At 38.8% G+C, this 23,420-nt stretch overlaps 2 protein-coding genes and 4 non-coding genes across 14 annotated transcripts in view; 1 reads left to right on the forward strand and 5 right to left on the reverse strand.

Annotated features, from left to right (window-relative positions):
* Positions 1-201: 201 nt before the first annotated feature.
* Positions 202-10,330, forward strand: ints4 (integrator complex subunit 4). Its single transcript, XM_074680432.1, has 24 exons — positions 202-338; positions 1,015-1,209; positions 1,300-1,417; positions 1,940-2,046; positions 2,140-2,251; positions 2,410-2,495; positions 2,576-2,626; positions 2,797-2,885; positions 4,231-4,351; positions 4,438-4,509; positions 4,581-4,755; positions 4,839-5,044; positions 5,137-5,279; positions 5,366-5,481; positions 5,618-5,751; positions 5,830-5,984; positions 6,104-6,197; positions 6,298-6,378; positions 6,471-6,601; positions 7,791-7,850; positions 7,980-8,139; positions 9,437-9,580; positions 9,697-9,817; positions 9,920-10,330. The coding sequence occupies exons 1-24, from the start codon at positions 285-287 to the stop codon at positions 10,135-10,137; spliced, it is 2,943 nt and encodes a 980-aa protein (XP_074536533.1). The 5' UTR covers positions 202-284; the 3' UTR covers positions 10,138-10,330.
* A 596-nt stretch (positions 10,331-10,926) lies between these two features.
* Positions 10,927-23,420, reverse strand: part of aamdc (adipogenesis associated, Mth938 domain containing) — a 38,237-nt gene continuing 25,743 nt past the window's right edge. The window contains exons 2-6 of one of the 9 annotated variants that reach the window (XM_074678815.1): positions 14,828-14,912; positions 12,459-12,510; positions 11,905-12,046; positions 11,725-11,820; positions 10,927-11,542 (exon numbers count right to left, since the gene is read on the reverse strand). In XM_074678815.1, the coding sequence (XP_074534916.1) occupies positions 11,402-11,542; positions 11,725-11,820; positions 11,905-12,036 (369 nt within the window). In that variant the 5' untranslated portion in view covers positions 12,037-12,046; positions 12,459-12,510; positions 14,828-14,912 and the 3' untranslated portion in view covers positions 10,927-11,401. Of the gene's footprint in view, positions 11,543-11,724; positions 12,047-12,453; positions 12,511-14,260; positions 14,383-14,703; positions 14,913-23,420 lie in introns of those variants that run through there. The other 8 variants (XM_074678807.1, XM_074678810.1, XM_074678808.1 and 5 more) reach the window with 8 other exon arrangements.
* LOC141798499 (U2 spliceosomal RNA) lies at positions 14,060-14,250 on the reverse strand. The gene has a single exon (XR_012599169.1). It is a non-coding gene; the product is annotated as a U2 spliceosomal RNA (small nuclear RNA).
* Positions 17,321-17,484, reverse strand: LOC141798496 (U1 spliceosomal RNA). The gene has a single exon (XR_012599166.1). It is a non-coding gene; the product is annotated as a U1 spliceosomal RNA (small nuclear RNA).
* LOC141798503 (U2 spliceosomal RNA) lies at positions 20,953-21,143 on the reverse strand. Its single transcript, XR_012599173.1, has one exon. It is a non-coding gene; the product is annotated as a U2 spliceosomal RNA (small nuclear RNA).
* On the reverse strand, positions 22,555-22,718 carry LOC141798507 (U1 spliceosomal RNA). Its single transcript, XR_012599177.1, has one exon. It is a non-coding gene; the product is annotated as a U1 spliceosomal RNA (small nuclear RNA).

The following is a 23,420-nucleotide window of genomic DNA, read 5'->3' on the forward strand; positions in this document are numbered from 1 at the left end:
TACATTAAATAGCCGTTGATGTCTTTAATTTGTATGAATAACCCTCAGTCAGACTATGGTCTGCTTTAATTAACATACAGTTCTCGTTTGGGAATACAATAAGGTGCTGAATATACATGAGATTTAAAATTAATCGATAAATAAATCACAGAGTTCATCAAAATAGTGGAAGGCAGCGTAAATTACAAAACGCGTTCTCCACTGCTCACCGAAGCTACGGAAAGCGTGGAGGGATAGTTTTCACTGTGTGCCGCTGAATAGGAAAGCCTTATCTTTCCTCTACGATGGCAGCACATCTGAAAAAGCGGGTTTATGAGGAATTTACTAAAGTTGTTCAGGTTAGTGAAAGTTAATATGTCTGTTTATCGCGGGCCCATAACCAGAGAAGGACGAAACGAGCTAAAGAGCTAACGAACGTTAGCCCGAGCTAATGCTAAGCGGCTAACACACAGAGAGTCAGTTTCCCGGTTCTACGCGATTTTTTGACGTTTGTGTGAAAAAAATAAAGCGAAGTACTTTATATAAAGTAACAAGATTAACTCTAGAGAGGAATAACTGAATAAAACTTGTCTGTGTAGCTTGTAGCTCAGTAGTTAGCGGTTTGTTGTCATTTACTCTGTATTGACAGGCGCGTTTAATACACGAAGCAATGAAACTTAACGGTCCGTTGGTTTCTAAGTTTTAGGTTTGTTTAGATCAGAAATTAACACTTTCTAAGCTATCCCTGCCTTACTATCTCTTATTTTAATTATTATTATTATTTTTTAAATCATCTTTCAACCAGAGTTTGGTGAACATATGTGCAAGTCTTCCTCCTCAGAGGCTGTAGCATCTTCTGAGAAGTAAAACACAGTTTAAGTTGAACTATTTAGTGTTTTTGTCAGTACATTTTTGTTGCATTTTAAGTCTACCATGTTAAATGAAGTTTACCTGAAGATTAACTTTATTTTCCTCTAAACTGAGTCTGGTAAGACTTGGATTTCTCAGTGTCCAGCTGTTGTTGTGTTTCCACAGATTCCCCATGAAGAAGCTCCAGCCAAGAAGCTCCGTCTGTCCAAACCCAGTAAATCTGCTGCTCTGCACATCGACCTCTGTAAGGCCACCAACTCCACTGATGCCCTGCAGTACCTGCTGCAGTTCGCACGCAAGCCCGTGGAGGCTGAGAGCGTGGAAGGAGTGGTCCGCATCCTGCTGGAGCACTACTACAAGGTGAAGATCTGTGGCTCACAAACAGGAAACTGGAGCAGAAATGTTTTTCCACTGAAAAAAGTCAAACCCTGCTGTTGTTTCTTCTTGCAGGAGACGGATAACTCTGTGAGGCTGAAGATCGCGTCTCTGCTGGGTCTGCTGTCCAAAACTCAGGGTTTCAGCCCCGACTGCATCGTAGACGACGCCATCAACACACTCAGCAATGAGAGTACGACACACGATGACTCAGTTTTCTTTTTTCGGTCTTGTTTACATCAATGCACATTAGATTAACTTAACTTTTTCTTCTATTAACTCAGCGAGTGATGATAACCAGCAAAGAGAGATGTAATGCAGCCTTATTCTTCATGTGGATACAGATTTACACCGATATTTAGCTTAAAATTAAAGCCAGGGAGTAAAAAAGTGTCAGCATTCAAAGCATGTCTGTGACTTTTATGGATAGTGACATTATTTGTTTTTGGGAATCTGACATAAAAAAACATTTCCCAACATTTTGTCAGTCAGTATCAGTTCCAACCAGTGTCTCCTCAAAGTATGATCGTATGTGTTTGACAGGATGTAGAAAGAAACTAGTTTAAGTAACTAGTTTTCCACTAAGTTATTAAAGCTTTATTGAACTATTGAGTTAAAAGTTTAATGTTTTTAGGTTAAAAAAGTTAAAGGAGTCAGTTTGTTTAACATTTGCTGAAATCACTCTGTATGTTAACACTGTTCTCGTTACGCGTAGAGTCCCATCAGGTCCTGGCCCAGCTGCTGGAAACACTCCTCATCATTGGCACCCAGCTTCCTGAGAGTCCCACCATCAGGCAGCGGCTGATAGAGATGGCCTACAAGGTGACACAGCCTGCACTCACAGTGTGAATGAAACCCTGATTGTAATAAAAAGAAAGAAGAGCTGACCTGTGCCTCCTCTCCTCCTGCTCCCAGCACCTGTCTGACACATACTTCGGGGTGAGGAACAAGTGTCTGCAGCTCCTGGGGTGTCTGGGCACGGTGGACACTCCTCTGAAGGACAGCGAGGGCCCGAGCACGTCGTCAGGTTTGGAGAGCTGCAGCGAACTTTATTCACTTTAAGACAGGATGTTTGTTTGGAGTCAGAGTCAAGGGTCACAGATGCTGTGAAATGTTTTAATACGAACAGGAATATTTTTAAAAAAGAGTTTATATGAACCAGACTCGTGTCTCTTTGTGCTCCAGGAGGATCCAGGGATGTCCAGAGCATCATCAGTGACTACTTTGGAGACCAGGACCCCAGAGTCCGCACTGCAGCCATCAAAGCCATGGTAGGACACCAACACCACCTGGACTCCCCCAAAACTCCACCACAGTCCAACGTTTACAGCTCTGACTCTTTGTTTTCCAGCTGCAGCTGCACGACAGAGGAATCAAGATCCATGAGATCGTCTACGAACAGGTAACCATCTCTGAGTGCAGGTCATAACGGGGATCCTGGAGTGAGCAGAGCAGTGTGTAAACATCTGTGTGTGTGTGTGTGTGTGTGTGTGTGTGTGTGTGTGTGTGTGTGTGTGTGTGTGTGTGTGTGTGTGTGTGTGTGTGTGTGTGTGTGTGTGTGTGTGTGTGTAGGCCTGCAGGTTGCTGTCGGATGATTACGAGCAGGTCCGCTCTGCAGCGGTGCAGATGGTTTGGGTCCTCAGCCAGCTGTACCCAGAGAGGTGAGGAGGAACCAGTGCTTCTAGACCAAGGGTGTTCAACCTGTGGCTCTGGAGCCTCATGTGGCCCTTAGACTCCTGTGCAGTGGCTCCTAATAGCTCTAAAAAATATTGTTAAAATATATATATATACTCTTTTATATTTCTCTCATGTAAAGCACTTTGTCTGGCTTGCCCTATAAAATGTGCTATATAAATAAAACTGACATTGACATGGACATTGACATATATATTAAAGAGGGTATTGATTATTAAAGGCAATGACTTAAATTGTTTGCAAATTTATTAAATAAAATTTTTTTTTACAAATTTTTGAAATTTCAAAATTTTTGGAATATTTTTGCTGCATATTTGTTGCAAAATTAAAAAAACAGATATTAAATGTACAATTTCATCAATCAAAACAAAACGTATTATTTAAATTATTTTTCACGTGAAAATCATGTGTTAAACTTCAAAATTGTTTTTTTTTTTTTTTTTAAATGTCAATTATTTTAATTTTTGATTTTTTCTAACCTTTTGGCAAATTTCTCTAATATTTCTTTTTTATTTTTTTTTATATTTTTTAAATGTCAATTATTTTAATCTTGATTTTTTTTTAACTTTTTGGCAAATTTCTCTATTTCTTTTTTATTTTTTTGCAAATTTTTAACACTTCAAAAAAGTTTGCAAATTTTTTTTAGTTAAAAATTTTAGAAATATCAGAAAATTTATTCAAATTCAATTTAAAAAAATCGCAAATATTTTGAATGTCAGTTTTTGATTTTTTTGCCTATTTATCAGAAATAAGAACTAAGACAAGATAAGTTTAATTTTATAAAATAAAAACTTATTGTTTAGATAGTTTTTCACTAGAAAACCATGTGTTAACAAATTTCAGAATTGTTTTAATTTTTTAATATTTTTTAAATGTCAATTATTTTATTTTTGCATTTTTTACCCTTTTGGCAAATTTCTCAAAGTTTTCTTAATTTTTGCAAATTCTTTAATATTTAAAAATAATTGCCTTATATAAAAAAAATGAAATTTTTGAAATATTAGAAAATTTATTAAAGTTCAATTTTAAAGAAAAGCAAATCTTTTGAATATCACAGTTTTTTTTACTTTTTTTCCTATTTATTGAAAATAAGAACTCAGACAAGAAAAGTTTAAATTTATAAATAAAAACTTCTTGTTTAGATAACCCTTCTCTTGAGTTTAACCATGTTTAGATTTTTACACTGTTTATAGTTTTTATTGTGAAGATAAAGTAGGTTTTGTTGGTTTTGTTTGACTTGGAGAAAGGATTCATTCAGCAGATAAATGTCTGAGTTTGTCGTCACCTTAACTTTTTAATCTGTCTGAGCAGCATCGTGCCCATCCCATCGTCCAATGAGGAGATCCGACTGGTCGATGATGCTTTTGGAAAGATTAGTCACATGGTCAGCGACGGCTCCTGGATGGTTCGGGTGCAGGCTGCTAAAACACTGGTGAGGCACAGTTTCAACAGACACAGGACATGAAACACAAACTCACTCTGCTCATCATCCGACGTGAATCTGTTTTTGATCGACAGGGCTCCATGCTGCAGGTCAGCCCTCAGTTTCTGGAGCAGACTCTGGATAAGAAGCTCATGTCAGATCTCAGGGTGAGTTTTTAAGAAGTTATCTGAAGTTACCTCCAGCTCATCTCCATCCTGACTTTCTTTTTTAATCTCAGAGGAAGCGAACAGCTCACGAGCGTGCAAAGGATCTGTTCGCTTCTGGAGAGTTCTCCTCCGGCAGGAAGTGGGCCGATGACGCCCCCAAAGAGAAGCTGGACACAAACACTGTGAACCTCATCGCCTCGGGGGCCTGTGGGGCCTTCGTTCACGGCCTGGAGGACGAGATGTTTGGTATGTGAAGCTTGGTGTTTGCTCCTCCAGTCCCCTTCGTCACTGGTTTATGAATATAATCTGTAAAATCTGGTGGTCCTCAGAGGTCCGTATCGCTGCTGTGGAGGCGCTGTGTCAGCTGGCTCGCTCCTCCGCCAGCTTTGCAGAGAAGTGTCTGGACTTTCTGGTGGACATGTTCAACGATGAGATCGAGGAGGTGAGGCTGCAGTCCATCCACGTGCTGAGGGAGATATCCACACACATAACACTGAGAGAGGACCAGCTGGACACGGTGCTGGCTGTGCTGGAGGTGAACACACACTCACACACTCACACACACACGGGGACTGGGTTTGTTGTGTTAGACGTTTGACAGGAGTAACTCCACCCTCTGATCCTCAGGATTCATCTCGGGACATCAGGGAAGCTCTCCACGAGTTGATCTGCTTCACCAACGTCTCCACCAAAGAGTGCATCCAGCTGGCTCTGCTAGAGCTGCTCAAAAACCTCAACAAGTACCCCACAGACCGCAACTCCGTCTGGAAGTAAGACCCTCAGGGTGACGGAGGAGGTTTTGTTTGTTTCAGGCCCTGATCAGCTGATGGATACCTGTGGTTTCCTGTCTCCTCAGGTGTCTGAAGTTCCTGGGCTCACGCCACCCGACGCTGGTGCTGCCGTTGGTTCCTGAGCTGCTCAGCACTCACCCGTACTTCGACACCCCCGAGCCGGACATGGACGACCCGGCCTGTATCCTGAAACCGTTCTGCTCTCAGACCTCTCTGTCTTCTTCCTCTGTGGTGTCAGCTGATGGTCGTTGATTGTTTGTGTCACCGCTCAGCTGATCGCTCTCTGGACTTTTCTTGACTCTGCTGCTTCCTCTCAGACATCGCCGTGCTGGTTTTAGTCTTCAACGCTGCCAAGACGTGTCCCACCATGCCGGCTCTGTTCTCCGACCACACCTTCAGACACTACGCCTACCTGAGGGACAGCCTGTCACACCTGGTGCCGCCGCTCAGGGTGAGGAACCGTTTCATGGTGAGTTATCACGCCGTCAGACCAGCACGGCGCTGAACCTCTCCCCTCCTCTGTCCTCAGCTGCCGGGCAGCGGTCTGGACCTGGTGGACTCCAGCTGCCGCTCAGGCTCTGTGGAGTCCGCTCAGCTCTTCCTCCAGCAGAGTCTGAGCAGGGTCAGCACCATCCAGAACCTGGAGGCACCTGGAGCCCAAGACCTGCTGGACTTCACCATACGGTACACACACACACACACACACACACGCACACACACACACACCCAGAGACTCTCAGTTTGCTGTGACAGTCTCATTTATTGAAGTGATGTTTTCTTGTCTCGTGTCTTCTCTCCGTCAGAGACCTGCGGCGGCTCGGGGAGCTGCAGACTGAGCTGGCCGGAGCTGCTGATTTCTGTGCGACCTACCTGCGCTGCCAGCTGCTGCTCATGAAGGTAAATTATTGATTTTTTTGTTGAAGTTTGTGAGTTTGTGGAGTCTGAGTTTTGAAAAAAAAAGGACCTGGATGTTTGATTTCCTCCGTGTGGTCCGCAGGCTCTGCAGGACAGGCTGTGGAACATGGCCGTCCCTCTCTGCCTCAAACAAAACGTCACGGCCACAGCAGCAGCTCAGCAGGTCAGACACACACACACACACACACACACACACACACACACACACACACACACACACACACAGATCTCTCATCTGTGTCTGTTTCTCTGCAGATCCTGGAGGAAACCTACAAGCTGGAGTTTCTGTACAGCGGTCTGGAGAGCCGGCAGGTGGCCTCCATACACCACGTTCGTCTGCAGGCGAAGGCGCTGCAGCTCGTCCTCACCGCTCGCACGCGACAGGGGTCAGTACACACTAACGCTCCCAACATCAAGACCACGGGTTTTCAACCTGTGGCTCTGGAGCCTCATGTGGCCCTTTGACTCCTCTGCAGTGGCTCCTTATAGCTTTAAAAAATATTATTGAAATAAAGAATTGTTATTTTTCTTACAGAGGGTATTGATGATTAAATAAAAGACACATACACTAAAAATTTTTTTTGCAAATTTATCAATTTTTTTTTTTTTTGCATATTTTAGAAAATTATATTTTTCTGGAAATTTTGCAACTTTGTTGAAATTTGAATAATTTTTTGATTTTTTTTTTTTATTTTACAATTTCTTCAAAAATAATGAAAAATTAATAAACTTAGATGTTAAATTTACAATTTTTTCAATCCAGAATAACTTATTGTTTGGATAATTTTTCCTTAGATTTTGACTTAAAATAAAATAAATAAAATCATGTGTTAACATTAAGTTTAACTGAATATGCATCACATCTGGCAAAAAAGCTTTCTTTTTTTTTTTTTTTTTTTTTAAACCCTTTTTAATTTAAGAAAAAATCTAATTTTGGGGGGATTTTGCAAATTATTGAAATTATTTGCGAATTTCAAACTGCAAATTAGTTAAAATTCTTTTTTTTTTGCAAACTTCAAAATTTGTTGAATTTCAGCATATTGGTGCAAATTATTTAAATTCAATTTTTTTATTGTTTTTGCAAACTTCGAAATTTGTTGAATTTATCATATCGGTGCAAATTAGTTAAATTGAATATTTATTTTTAATTTTGCAATATATTGTTATTTCTACAACTTTGGAAATTTTTGAAAATTTTGGAGAATTCAAAACTTTTGGTATTTTTGCAAATTATTTAAGTTTGATTTAAAAAAACCCCACATTTTTTTATTTTTATGTCAGTATTTGGAAATTTATTAAGATAAAAAGCTAAATCATCATATGATCTATTTTATAAACACAAGTAACTTCTTGTTTCGATAATTATTCACTAGGTTTTTACTTTGTTTGGATTTTTTTTACTTTATTTTTCTTTATTGTGAAGATAAAGTAGATTTAGTGTCTCCTGAATGACTTTAATCCAGCTGAGCTGAGGAAAAATGGCTCCTATGAGAGTAAAGGTTGCAGACTCCTGGTTTAGACCACGCCTCTGAGACTTCCTGTGGAGCTCGTCCTCATGTTTTGACTCTTCCTCAGGTTGGATCTCCTCATGAGCAGCTGTGAGAAGTTCCTGCAGGACATCGAGTCGTTTCAGAGGTGAGTTCCTCAGACCGTTCAGACCGTCTGGGTTTGATCTGGGGGTGAGACGCCTTCAGCTGTTTTGTGGATCGCAGAGTCTTCATCAGGCCTGGTTCAGTGACTCTTAGCTCTTTGTGTCGTCCTCAGGCTCTTCCTGGCCGAGCTGCCTCACCTCCAGGACAGTTTTGTGGACAAGCTCCTGGAGCTGATGCCGCGCCTGTCGTCCTGTAAACCGGTGGAGATGGTGAAGATCCTGCAGACGACGCTGAGGCAGAGCGGCCTGCTGCACCTCAGACTTCCTGAACAGGTACGGGGCAGCTGCAGGATTTAACCGCTGAACGTTTTCATTTCTGTAGCATCAGAATAACAAGAAGCTTCCTAAAACAGAAGTTTTTATACATCAATTCAAGTTTTTTTTTGTTTTTATTGTGAATAATCTAGAAAAAAGCAAGCTCTGACTCCATGCGTGTGCAGCGTGATTACCCCTTTCCTTCAGTCCTCTGTTTTCTGTCACTTTTCAGGCGCTCACTTAACATCTTTGAAACATTTATGAAGCCAGGACCCTTTTAGGTTCACCTGCAGATTATTAATGATGTGATTAACAGGTGTAAAACCTGCTGCTCTTCAAAATAACACTCTGATCATTTTAGGATTTAGATACTGAAGAAATAAACATCAGTTTTTCTCAGAGCAACCCTACTCTACTGGAGATAATTTGGTGATACCATAGTTCATGATTTGTGAAAATAGACTGCAAATAAGTTATTTTGCAAATTTATTAAATGTCATTTCTATTTTTTTTTCCAAATTTTCGAAAGCTCAACTTTTTATATACTTTTTGGTTAATTTTTTTTTTTTTATTTTAATTTTTTTTTGATGTTGAAAAATAATTGAATTCTTTTGTGCATTTTTATAATTTAATTCCTGTAATTTTTGCAATTTTTTGTTTTGATTTTTTTTTATTTCATTTTTTTTTTCAAAGCTGTGCAATTTTTGAAATTTCAAAGTCTGAAATTTTTGCAAATTTAATAAAAATATCAAAACAAAAACACTACATGTACAAATTCATAAATTTGAAGTTATTCTTGTTATGATAAATATTCTCTAGATTTCAACTTCAACTGTCATTTTCTTGATTTTTTTATTTTTATTTTTGAAAGCTCAACTTTTAATACTTTTTAGAATGTTTTTTTTTTGGTATCTATAGATTCTTGAAACTTTCCTATTTTTAAATGTTGCAAATTTTTGAAATTTTTTAAATTATTTGATTTTTTTTGCAAATTTAAAAACTTCTTCAAACTTTTTGCAATTTTTTTGTTTTGATTTTTTTTTATTTCAAAATTTTTGCAAATTTATTAAATACAATACAATTTCATAAATTCAAAAAACTTCTTGTTTTGATAATTGTTTACTAGATTTAAACTATGTATAGAATTTAATACACTCTTTAGTCTTTAAAGCTAAAATTAGATTTGTGTTTTTATTTTTTGTCGATAAAACATGTGTTAACCTGTTTGATTTAAAGTCTCCAGAACAGAAAAAGCAGCAGAAACGTTTATTGTTGTGTCTGAGCGTCATCGTTCACCTTCTCCTGCCGCTGACAGATCCATAGAGCGACGGCCACCATCATCGAGCCCACGGGGGAGTCTGACAACCCGCTGAGGTTCACGTCAGGCCTGGTGGTGGCGCTGGACATTGACGCAACATTGGAGCACGTACAGGACCCTCAGAACACAGTCAAAGTGCAGGTCAGTGACATGACGTCACCGTTTACAGATTGTCATCAGACTTTAAAAATAAAAGATGAACATATTTATTCCAAGAAGAAAGTTAAAACTCGTTTTAAAGTCTTTGATTTCTGCAGGTTTTGTATCCAGACGGTCAGAGTCATGTGATCCATCCTAAACCTGGAGACTTCAGGAAACCTGGACCTGACAGACACAGACTCATCACACAGGTTTACCTCTCACACACGGCGTGGACAGGTCAATATAACACACACACACACACACACTCCTCTCTGTTTCAGAGACATGTCCACCTGCCGTCGTCAAACAGGTCTTAAATCGTCTCCATCTCTCCTTTAGAGCCGTCTCAGGTGGAAGTGCGCCTCCTCCTGGCTTACAGCTCCTCCTCAGCCTCCCTCTCCTCCTCCTCCTCCTCTTCCTCCTCCTCTCTGGCCTCCAAGCTGGGATGGAGCGACAGCATTGACACCCTCCCGCCACCAGAGGCCGCTGTGGAGGGAACCATTCCTTTCAGCAAGTCTGTCAAAGTCTACATCATGCCCAAACCTGCGCGGCGATGAAGTCCAACTCTGGGCGTCTTCACTGAGAGTTTTAAAGAAGAGTTTCATCTTCCTCTTCGTCGATGTGAGCTCCAATGTCTCAAACAGGAAACTCATTTGTGACGCTGCTGTAGGAAGCACAGAGTGTCCTTTGACTCATGATTTCACCTCTTCACAAAACAGTTTTTGTACATTTGTTTCTAATAAAGAAAAACCTGAGAAATTAATACTGAGTCTGAATTTATTTATTGAGAAACAAGCAGAAAACATGTTCATGAGCAGGGGTCTGCTACCTTTGGTTTACAAAATCTACTTTATCTTCACAATAAAGACTGTAAAGTGACTAATATTTTATAATTAATGAAAATCTAGTTAAGAATTATCTAAACAAGGTTTTTTTGGGGGATTGATGAAATTCTACATTTAATATCTGCGTTTTTTAATTTTTCATTATTTTTGCAAAAATATTCCAAAAATTTGGAAATTTCAAGTTGCAAAATTTCCAGAAAAATGTCATTTTCTTAAATTTGCAAAAATAAAGAAAAAATATTATTAAATAAATTTGCAAAAAATAAAAATATTTCATAAATTTGCAAAAAAAAAAAAAAAAAGAAAAACATTATTTCATAAATTTGCAAAAAATGAAAATATGTCATGAATTTGCAAAAAAATAATATTTTCATAAATTTTGCAAAAAATGAAAAATATATTATTTCATAAATTTGCAAAAAAAAAATGAAAAATATATTATTTCATAAATTAGCAAAAAAATGAAAAATATTTTTTCATAAATTTGCAAAAAATGTTTTTAGTGTCTGTGTCTTTAACCATCAATACCTGCTGTAAGAGAGATTAAATTTTTTTTTTTTTTAAATAATTCTTTTAAGCTTCAAGGAGCCACTGCCAAGAAGTCAAAGGGCAGCATGAGTCTCCAGAGCCACAGGTTGAAGACCCTTGGTCATGACAAAAAAACAGCACATTCATCAGCTTCAGCTAACATCAGCAGGTAATTTCTTTATCTGACGTGATACATTCAAAGTCTTTTTAATTCAATAGCTTAAAGAAATTAGAGTTACGGTACCTGAAGGCATCTCCAGTTTTATTCCTGCAAGTTTAACCTTGAAGTTTGAGATTTCTCCTGATTTTAGCGTCGGTATAAAAAGACAGATTTGATCTCTCATTTCACCGACTCAAAGACGTAAACAGATTTTCATTGACTTTCTAAGGCTCTGTAAACTGTGGACAGTCTCTGCTCCGCCCCCTGTGCACCTGAGGATGAGGCTCTTCAACAGGTGGAGTGGAAGACCCCGCCCACCTTGGCACCCTGACCAACCAACTTGTTGTACTCAGCCACAGCCTTCTCCGTCTGCAGGACTCTGACGTCAACGCCTTTCTGCTTCACGAAGTCCAGCGTGGCCGAGGGAACCTGAGACCAAAGACAAAAACAATTAAAACAATTAACTTAGAAGGTCAGAGAAGTCTAAAAAAATCAAATCCAGATCCTGATCCTGTCATACAACCATCCTGAAATGTTTCCTCCTCTGTTGGGAGGATTCGTCAGGATCTTTAAATTTGAACCTAGAGGCTTCCGTAGAGTCGTTTCTTTACCCCCAGAGCTTCACTCATGCCTCTGCCGATCACCAGCAGGTCCACCCCCTTCCTCAGCACCTCCTCCAGGTCAGCAGGCTGGACTCCTGGGCGGTGCTGAGGAGGAAGCACAGCGACATGTGAGCTCCTAGCATCATGTCTGTTTCCTGTTTCCTGTTTCCTGTTTCTGGTCTCACTCACGTCAGTCCCGGTCTCCCTCCAGTCCCAGGCCCGGCTGCCTCCAGGCCACACCTTACAGTCCTTATAGTTGGAGGCGCACCCCTTCACCTTCATGTGTCCCCAGGAGAGGGAGGTGATCTCTGGAGAGGACATGATGTTTGACCTGCTGACGCAAAGGGGGAGGAGCCACAGGGAGGGTTTGAGAATAAAACACGACATTGGTGACTGACTTCTTTCCTTTAAATGTTGAAAACTTTTGAAAACGCTTCACTTTAAACTTTCAGATAAGAAAGTCTGAGCAATATTTAAAAGTTACTTTTGTTTTTTAAAAAGCCAGTTATATAAAAAGCTCACGCTGCCAGCTCTGCTGTTATTCATAGGAGCAGACCGGAGCTATTTTTGGATCAACCAGAGACCAACTTCTGCTACAAAGCTCATAAACACTGTAAGAATCAGCTGTTGCATGAAAAAACTACTTGTAAGATAAAGTTTTAAGAACCATAACACTGGATGGAGGTCTGGAGATCATCAAACTGGAAGTCAAACACTGGAAAAAGGGTTTACATGTACCTTACCCTGTCCTGGCGTCTTCAGACTGGACACGCCCCCCTGGTGTTTTTCTTCCTCCTGTGATTAAAGGGAAACAACATTTAACGTCTGTCCTCTGATTATAAATTAGATATTGTAACTGGAACTTGTAATACGTTTTTTCTCTTTTAAGGTCAGCATTAAAAATTTATTACAGTATCACAATATTTTTTTTTTTTCGGTAGCGTATTGCGTAATAAAAACAGGAATTTGTTTACTTTATTTCCTGTTTTAATAAGATACTATCTCGTAAACAGTGGATTTCCCATGATGCTCTGCTGAATGACTGGTTGCTGCATGTTTTTGCTGCTAACAAGAAGTTCAAGGTGAGGTAGGCTATTTAGTGTGCTCTGGTTAACAGCTACATGTTATGTGTAATGTTTCTTATTCGAGATGACGATTAAAGATTTTCAAAAATAAATTTAAAATTCTGTTTTTATGAGGTATTTGAGGCCTGAGAGCATCAGTGCTTCAACAACAGCTTCTTCCCAGCCACTGTCAGGCTAGTGGCACAGGACATAAAGGGGGTATACAACTTACTAAATTGCGCATAAAATAATCCCTCTGCTGGACATTTCATGTGCAATAATTTTATTATTATTTTACGATTATTTCAATGTTATTATTTTATTATTATTTTAATTTTAGTATTATTGTAGTGTAATTTTAATTTTAGTATTATTTTAGTTTTATTGTAAATTTATTATTATTATAGTATTATCTTAATTCTAGTATCATTTAATTATTATTTTAATGTTATTATTTTAGTATTATTTTAATTGTATTATTATTTTTGTATATTATTTGTATCATTATCTTATTATTATATTAATTTTATTATTAATTTAGTATTGTTTTAATTGTATGATTATTTTTGTATTATTTTGATTGTATCATTATCTTATTATCATATTCATTTTATTACTTTTTTAGTGTTATATTAATTTATCACATCTGGCTCGGGATCACACACAAGAATTCCAATCTACCTGTTTGAACTTGTTTTTTTAACCTGTACAAATGGCAATAAACTCTAATTAGTTATGTCGCAAAAACAGGGTTTTTGTTATTTTTCAGGTGAATGCTTACACTTTTGTCATGTTTTGAAACCAATCCAAAACTTGATATTTCATAAACTAAATTAAGAAAATCCATCAAAATCCTGTTTCAGCTTTAAATATCCACATATGTTCTAGTTAGATAGAATCTGTTTTTGTTTTCTTTTTTCTTTACCTGATCTTGAGACGATAAAGTTGAATCTAATCATATTTAATATATGACAACCTATGTTTTAATATTATGATGATTTCAGTTTGCTATTATTGTTTCATTTCATGTTATCATAAATTGCTTAATTTCACTATCTGAAAAAAACACATCAGCATCAAAATGTTATGTAGAATCAGCTATGGACCAAACTCCTTGTTGATTATTAACATTAACCACTGAATAAAAAAAATATATCTCAGTTCATCTCAGGTGTGTAGGAAACAGCTCTGCACCATATTACAACTGACTCAATATTTCATTTGATAACCCAGTTACTCCAGCTACGAAGACATATGAAGCTTTGATTTTGACACAGAGAGGGGGGTGCACCGTTCCTGGAGGTACTGCAATACCAGGTCGATGCGTGGAGTGGACGGAGCAAGCCCCTATTCCATCTCCCAGTTCCAAAAATCAATTTAATATATGGTCCCCGGGTAGGGGACGTATCAGATATTAAACTGATAAGAACAGATACTACACTTGATCTTAGCCAAAAGGCCGAGAAGCGATGCCCACACACCGTCAGAGGAGGAAACACCATTCTCCACACCGTCCGTTTCACCGAGGGGTCCTTTAACAGCTGCTGCGTTCAGGTACCGATCCGTTAAACGGAAAACAGATTCACAACATGCTCCGTAAATCAACGTCAGTGAAAGCGGCAAACTTGATGAAAGTTAATAAAACGCGTCGAGTTTCAAACGCGAGGGTGAGCCTGGTCAGGTCACATGATCATTCTGAGCCAATGAGAGCACAGCTCCGAGGGACGCGTCTCGTTTCTCTGTCGTTTTACAAACTTTCTGCCTAAAACTGCCGACTTAATCCGAAAACTCGGTGAAACACGGTAAACATGAATAATTTTTACTACATTAGTACATATATAGTGCGTAAGGAGAAACAACTGTTGTAATTCCCGCGTAAAACCGTAAAGTCGTCGATAAATGCCCCTCTAAAGTGTCATTTTACCTTCAATAAAAGAGCAGCAGCTCCACGGTGAGTCCAAATGTCCTCACGCTGAGTGCTCACACAGAAACAGTGAACTGCTCCTCCTGTCAAATCCAAAACAAGAGTATAAACAGGTAAAACTCACGTCTGTGTTGGCGTTACAGCCTCTTCCGGGTTTCTTCTGTACTGTTTTGGTCATGTGACATCATTGCTGATGCTGCCACCTGCTGCTGCGGAGTGTAATAACACTGTGAGATCAGCAGAATAATGTGTTTATTTTCAAACTACAGCAATAAAAAAAAAAGAAAATGTCTTACTAAAATTATTAATTTGTTTTTTTTTTCTCTGTGGATCAGCAGCAGCTGTGGAAGTGGAGGAGGTGGGTCCAGGCCTGGAGGTTAATTTTTAAAATGCATTATTCTAATTCAAAGAATTAATTTAAATTTTCTGTTGTAAAACTGAACAACAAGTAGATTTGAACACAATTTTAGCCGACCCAGATGCTGAGGAGGACCCCGCCCTGCCCCACACTACGCCCAGCAGAGAGGAAACTCCATCCTTTATTTATTCATTCATTTGTTCCTTACAAAATCCACACACAGGTGATTACACCCTCAAACAAACACATTCTTGATAGGAAAGGAGCAACAAGAAGAGATTTGTCTCTTATTTTTGTCCTACTTGAACATTTTCTTTTAAAAAAGGAAAAAAAGAACATATGGTCTGATATCACATAGTTAATTTTCAACAGCCTGCATCAACCAGTCATTAATTTTTGCAATAAAAACAAACAAAACAAAAACGAATAAGTACAATAAAATACACAAACACATAAAAATACAAATTTAAATATCAAAACATGCATAAAATCAAATTTAAGTTTCTAGAGTGTAGTGACACACTTATTTTTTTGTTTCGCTTTTTTTTTTTTTTTTTTTTTTTTTTTAAACCGATGAGTCAAAACAACCCCTTTCCATATTTTTACACCTACAACCAGAGTACACATTTGTTTTAAAGTCGTCTGGGCAATCTGATCCTTAAAATCAAATTTTCTTCTATGATTTTGATCTTCTGAAGTAAAAACAAACAGCTTTTGTAGGTTTTCTGGCAAAACTCTTTATATGACTTTGTACATAATAACCCTCCTCTGTCAGTTACTGTTTGCTTCAACACATTGTATTAATATTACATATAATATTTACAGAGCAGCAGATCTGAAGCTGGGGACTCTGTAATTAAGTAATGGCTGACCACGGTCACATCTTTTGGGGTTCCTCTGTAATCCAACGTTACTGCCAATAGGTCATAAAAAAAATTAAATCAATTCTTGGTTTTAGACTGAACATAATCTGAAAACTGTTTACTTGAGTAGCCGGCCAATCAAACTCAATCTCCAGGAGAAGCTCCCTCTGAAAATATTACTAACATCCAGCAAGAAATCAATAACAGAGAAACAGCTGAAGAAGAAACCCTTACCCACAGTTAAAGAGATTTATGAGATGCTGACCTCCTCTCTGAGATTGTGTGGTAATAAAGCGCAGACAAATGGGATAGAGCATTTTCTCTTTTTTTTTCATTTAGTTTAATTTATTTTCTCCTTCTTTTTTCTCTTAATTCTGTGACAAATGATTGATGTGAGGTAATGTCAGGACTGACCGTGTTCTGACATTGGAAACTCGCTCTCAGATTTCATCACCCACAAACTTTTTGGTGTTTACCGCCTTTGTCTTATTGGTGTCTTGTGACTCTGCACCTTTTTCCAGTCCTTTCTGTGGACCGTCTGTTCACAACGTGAACTAAACAAACTCTCAAACAGGATCAGCTCTCTCATATCTCCCCTCTTTCTGTCTTTCAGAGACTGCAATAACCCTTAGAAACACTTATGTTTGAACCTTTGTCTCCCTCAGTGTCCTGATTTTTTTGTTCCATTTAGTTTGTATGTTATGGTTTATTTGTAAAGCACTGACACTCTACAACTAAGATAAAATAAAATTTAAAAAGATTATATTGGACAAATGCCATACAACAAGAAAACCTTATCTTCCAACCCTGTATATAAAATCAAAAAGTGTTACTCTGGTAGAAAAATCTGAAAATGGGATTAAAAAAAATATTTTATTATTATTATATTTTATTTTATTATTATTGTTATTATTATTAATATTATAATTATTATTGTAGCTCATCAGTTAAGAGTGCTAGCACATACAAGAATATGTTGAATATCTTGAAGTTTCCTGTTTACATTCTTACAGATTGCATAAAATTCAACAGCATCAAATCATATTTGCTCAAACCTGAAAACTTCTTTAGTTTTTTATGAATCTTCCTTGGATCCATCTGTTCCTCCAAACTGAATGTTGATTCATATTGTTGTTGTAAGGACTGATTCCCAGACTAGAATTGAAGGTTTCTGAGAAATGAGCCCCACACAAACTTTTTGGGAAACTCCAGCACCCCCTGGTGGAGAAGTGAGCTTACAACAGAATTCCTTCATCTATATTATAAATGTGACGTTCCTCCAACGGCGGCATTTTATACTCTGTGTGAGGTCACAGGTCAAGAACTCCAGCGCAGAACGTGTGCGCGCGTCATGATACTAATGTGAGGTTCTGGAATTTTTTTTTGGACAGTTGATCAGGGGAGAGCGCGAACGCAGTCCCCCACTACCAGAAATTATGCAGTCGAGATTCCCACATTTGGGGAATTCGCAGGGGTCAGCACAACCGGAGTGCAATGGCTGAGCCTCGCCCTGGGTGAACCACCTTCTTGATCATGGTATCTCCCCTGCCAGGTAAGTATGACTTCACACCATCACACACACACACCTCATTCACACAACTAACACACTCACACACGGTGCTCACACTCTACAAATCAGCTGATTCACAGTGAGTGGAGCAGAAAAACCTCCACACACTAACATCAGGCAGAGAACAGCCAGCAACACATGCTCACTAACTCATCTGCGCTCACTCACAGCTACACACTGGATATTTCCCACAATGCACTGCTGCATCTCTCCACCAAAGGCTCAGCAAAACCCCTCTCCAAACACAGTCAACCTCAATCAAATCCCAAGCACACAGACACAGGGCTCAGATAAGACCAATCTGAATCAGACTCCAAACTCAAACTGGTTCAGCAACACTTGGAAAATAGTTACACATCACAAACCAGTTGGTCTGCCTTTGTTTCTGCCCCACAAACACACTTCCTAATTCTTTCTGCACTGCTGGAAGGGGGTTCTATAGCTATGATACTGCCCCCTACTGGTCTGGCATATGAACAGCTCCAGCAGCTGAATAATACAAGATGAAATTAAAAGTTACTGCAGTAGAAAAACTCCTCACTGTATTTATCTCACAGATTACTTACTATTGTGTTTTCTTTCCTTAAATGTCAGCATGTAAAACAAACAACAGTCAGTTGTGTTGACTATGGATTATTGTTTACAAGAATCAAAATCAGAAACACTTTATTAATCCCAGGGGAAAATTGTTAAATACAAGAATTAGTTAAAAAATTACTTTATACATAAACTGAAGAGGTGTTTTTAGACCAAAACTTATTTCATTTCAAAAACCTATCAAAGTTCTGTTACCAACTTCATTGTTCTTGTGACAAAAAGGTTTAATCTATTATAAAACCAAGCTACAGTCTTTTAAAACTGTTTTCATTCAGGTTTGTCATTATTTATCATTTCATGTTACCATAAATTGCTTTATTTCACCACCTGGATAAAAAATATATTATTTTATATTAAACCGATAAGAACATTTTTTTTCTTCTTTCAAAAATTTATCGACACTTTTACATGTTAAATTATCGTGTAGTTTTCTGACATTTTGAATGCAGCACAGGGGCAGTTTCAGAGCAAAATAATATCCATTAAATCCATTAAAATCTATCAATAAACATGTCACCATTTAAAACCAGACATACATCACTCTTTTGTTTTAGAACAGGCAGTTGTTAATTTAGAAACATCTAATTAAATGTCTTTTTTAAGACCAATTCAAAGGGACTGCTTTGGATAAAACATCATGTATTGTGTAGGAGCGGAGTGAGCCCCTACCAACACCCAAACCACCTGCTCTCCCAGACAGGTGTGTCCTCTCAGCCCCTGTCTGACAAACTGATCCTGTTTTCCCTCAAGTCTTTTACTTCACTTTATTCTTATTCATTAACTTTTAATCATTTATTTATTGTTTTTTCTCTTATGATAGCTATTTAAAGGGGACATATCATGCTGATCCCTGATTTAATACTTACATATAAAATAATAAAGTTGAAAACAAGACCTTTCACCCCCTGAATTTTCAAAAAATGAGATATTGTATTTTTTCTGATATCCTGGAACGAGATTTGATGCCTCTGAAAAAAGGTCATTGATATATGGCTGTGAGATTTCAACCGTCGTGACGACACGAGGATCCTTTCTTTTTATTGGAGTAATCTGATAAAGCAGCTCCTCCTCTGTGATGTCAGTTAGTCACACAACCGCCACCGAGGGATACACCCACCAAGAGCCGAGTATAAAAAAGCTCCCTACTAGCTCTGGCTAACTTGACTGAGTGCTAACACAGTGAGGAACTGAGGGTAGAGAAGATCTTTAGACGACACTTTCAGTATGATGGATAAAACAGATGGAGAAAAGTGAAGGAGCAGGATGGAGCCCTGTTATAGAAATAGTTTATTGGTGAAGTCTGCCTATATTTCCACGTATAAACTATACATGTTACAGTACCGCTTTGACTCACCACACTGAAGCGTCCTGAGATGATCTGTGTCCAGGTGGATTTTCTTCCTCCTGAGCTGCAGAACCGTCCGGGTCTGACTCGGGGTCCAATACAAAAGGACGTATCCTACACTCTGACATTTTATTAGTGCTATCAATGCCTTACGGTGAAGTTTTGGCAAACAGCAAACTCGCTCGGTCTGCTACATCCAATATGGAGATTTTGTAAATACTGCCATGCTGCAAAAACCGCCCCCTGGCTCTACCCCCTCCGCCCCTCTGATAGAACTGACCAATCAGAGCACAAAGGGCTGTGACGTTGCGAGGTTACTGGAGGTCATTCTCCAAACGGAGCGTTTCAACCAGATCTTCAGAATGGCCTAAAATGAGGATACTGAGAACGCTATTGTGGGGCAATGAAGGAACTAAATGACTTGTACTGAGATGCTTTACAGGCGTCCTAGTCTGGCATAGTGAAAAGGAGAAACAAGCATGATATGTCCCCTTTAATTGTTTATCATTTTAAAGAAAAAAAACGCCAAAAACACTAAAAAATGGACAAAAAACAATATTTAAAAAAATCATAACAACAATAATAAAGAAAAAAAAGAACTAAAAAATCACCTGTTGTACATAAACACCTCTCAACTATTTTATTCTCTCCTTGAATTTAAAATCATTGGTTATAAAATATTTAAGATTTGGTTTGATGTTTGGTGCCTTAGTCCTCGTGTCCTCAAGTTGTTGTTTTATGCTATTAACCTCCTGAGTCCTCTGCCTCCCTTTCCTCTGCCCTCCCCCTGAAAGGTGTCTTCCCAGGACCATGTATCTTCATTCGTTTGTTCGTTGTCCCAGTGCTCAGAGGAGATCCTCACCCTGCTGCTCGTTCCCACCAGCCTCCACGGAGAGCCAGACGCTGCTTGCAGAAAATAAATGCAGAAAACTGGGGTCTCACATCTTCAAACCTTTTCCAAAACTCTGTCGGCAGAACTGTAAAGTAAAAGCTCACATCAGATCCCTTATTCAGAGGCAGAGTAACAATACAATGGAGGTCTACCAGAGAGAAATTCAAAGCTTTTTGCAAGAGTTTTCTTTAAGAGTCGAGTCTTGACATTTTCAGTGGCTCACCATCCTTTTCTTTAAAGGTGAAAGAGACGCTGTGGTGCCTCTGCATGCCGGCATGGGCAGCCGACATGGTGGAGGCACCACAAGCAGTACTTTCCTCTTGGTCAAGATGTTTCCTCGCAGCAAAAAAACTGGCAAGCTGGACCAATACACGCCTTGGTTAAGTGTGTACAACAGTTTAGATGCTGTGATGCGTCTTCTGACTAACCTCACATTTTCAAACTGGCTGTTAACATAAACCTATAAATAATCACATACCTCAAGCTGATTGGTGATTGGTAATTAAGTGTGTTGAAAACAGCTCTAAATACCGTAACACTCTTCAATACATGTTTCTGTCATTAGCCCGTTTTCTCACCATGCTAACCATTGAGTCTGATGAAGCATTATCTCATACACAGAGAGGGGGGTGCACCGTTCCTGGAGGTACTGTAATACCAGGTCGATGCGTGGAGTGGACGGAGCAAGCCCCTATTCCATCTCCCAGTTCCAAAAATCAATTTAATATATGGTCCCCGGGTAGGGGACGTATCAGATATTAAACTGATAAGAACAGATACTACACTTGATCTTAGCCAAAAGGCCGAGAAGCGATACCCACACACCGTCAGAGGAGGAAACACCATTCTCCACACCGTCCCTCTGACTGCTGGTTCACTTCATCACACTTTGACCACAAACACTCACACACACTCCGATTAAACTTTTTGGGCCTGGTTTATCAGAGAAAAATGTCAGCAATTGGTGTTTTTGTGTAAAATAAAATAAAAGTATGAATAATAACAGTTAAAAGACTAAAAACCAGTTGGTCTCCCTTTGTCTCTCTCATGCTGCAGCCACTTCCTGTTTCTTTGTTCACTGCTGTGAGGGGGTTTCTATAATTATACTACTGCCCCCTACTGGCCTGGCAGCAGAGATACTCAGATTTCTCACAGAGGCAGGGTTCTTGCACCGCTTAAAAAGTCAAATTCAATGCTTTTAAAGACATTTTTACAACCATTACAAATATAATTTAATCATTCTGTCGACGAAATAGTCAATTAATTTGCTGCAAACACAATCACAACTCACAGTTGATGTTTTCTCTTTCTTCCACCATTTTTTTTGATGTGATGCAGAAAAGAGCCAACATAACAAACAAAAGTTGAATTATGACAAAACACCACACAGCATTGCACTTAACCCTTACATTGTGGTTAGCAGGTCAAATTTGACCTGTGGTTAAACTTAGCCTGTTCATACTTAAAAATCAACAGCTAACACCCAATACTGTTTTTCACCTCATAGCTAGCTTATTATTAATTCATATCCATGAAAACCATTTTTTATGTTATATTGTTTTGCTCTATACTCTTGTTATCCTGCAACATACCACTTGTTTTTAATTAAACAAACTGTTTTAAATCACTTTTTATTTCCTATGGTGAAGATAATGGGTGAGCACATTATGGAAGGCTTAAAGACTAATATGAGAGCACACCTAGCCAAAAGTTAGTTGTGTTCTTTGTTTTTAACCAAGCATGCATACTCATGGAAAAGTTAACACTAAGAGCTGTGCCAAAATTTTTTGAAGCCGATATTTAAAACGTGTCTTCTTATCATAACACAGCATTTTTTTCATCCAGTGTCACACTTTAACAGTTGATCTGCTGAAGTGAGCTGAACTTTCAGTTTATTAATTATCTGACAGTTTATCTGGGAAACTGCCAGCACAAACACTCAAGAATAATTAAATTTGCCTTTTTTCTTAGTTCATGAAACTTGTTCTCAAAACCACCTGGAGGAAAGCTTCACAGATCTAACGTTGAAACTCTTAAGGGAAGCTCCAGGGCCCTCTGGTGGAGAATTGAGTGTACTGCGGTATCACTTCAACTAAAGACAACTGTTAATATAAATAAGGTACAAGCATCAGTGTATACTTCCAGGTAAATTCATATCATAGAATGTTTATGAAGCCCTTCCTCTGACTTTCACACAATAAGTTTCTTTCTCTCTGAACAGTTGATCAGGGGAGAGCGCGAACGCAGTCCCCCACTACCAGAAATTATGCAGTCGAGATTCCCACATTTGGGGAATTCGCAGGGGTCAGCACAACCGGAGTGCAATGGCTGAGCCTCGCCCTGGGTGAACCACCTTCTTGATCATGGTATCTCCCCTGCCAGGTAAGTATGACTTCACACCATCACACACACACACCTCACTCACACAACTAACACACTCACACACGGTGCTCACACTCTACAAATCAGCTGATTCACAGTGAGTGGAGCAGAAAAACCTCCACACACTAACATCAGGCAGAGAACAGCCAGCAACACATGCTCACTAACTCATCTGCGCTCACTCACAGCTACACACTGGATATTTCCCACAATGCACTGCTGCATCTCTCCACCAAAGGCTCAGCAAAACCCCTCTCCAAACACAGTCAACCTCAATCAAATCCCAAGCACACAGACACAGGGCTCAGATAAGACCAATCTGAATCAGACTCCAAACTCAAACTGGTTCAGCAACACTTGGAAAATAGTTACACATCACAAACCAGTTGGTCTGCCTTTGTTTCTCCCCACAAACACACTTCCTGTTTCTCTCTGCACCGCTGGAAGGGGGTTCTAAAGCTGTGATACTGCCCCCTACTGGTCTGGCATATGAGCAGCTCCAGCATCTGAATAACACAAGATGAATACTGCCACATGGTTTTGCCTCTAAACATGTTTTACTTTATTTTAAATTTAAAAAGCATTATTTTGTCTCCTTTTCAAATTAAATAAAAGAGACGGACAAATTTCATACTCACAGCAAAATATTCAGCCAATCTCTCCTGGAGTAGAGGGAACAACGATTTAACTTTTCATCAGCTGCTCATGCT

The sequence above is a fragment of the Halichoeres trimaculatus genome, unplaced genomic scaffold (genome assembly GCF_033239565.1).
Source record: "Halichoeres trimaculatus isolate MK-OKI-2021-1 unplaced genomic scaffold, fHalTri1.1 fHalTri1_scaffold_9, whole genome shotgun sequence".
Classification (NCBI taxonomy): domain Eukaryota; kingdom Metazoa; phylum Chordata; class Actinopteri; order Labriformes; family Labridae; genus Halichoeres; species Halichoeres trimaculatus.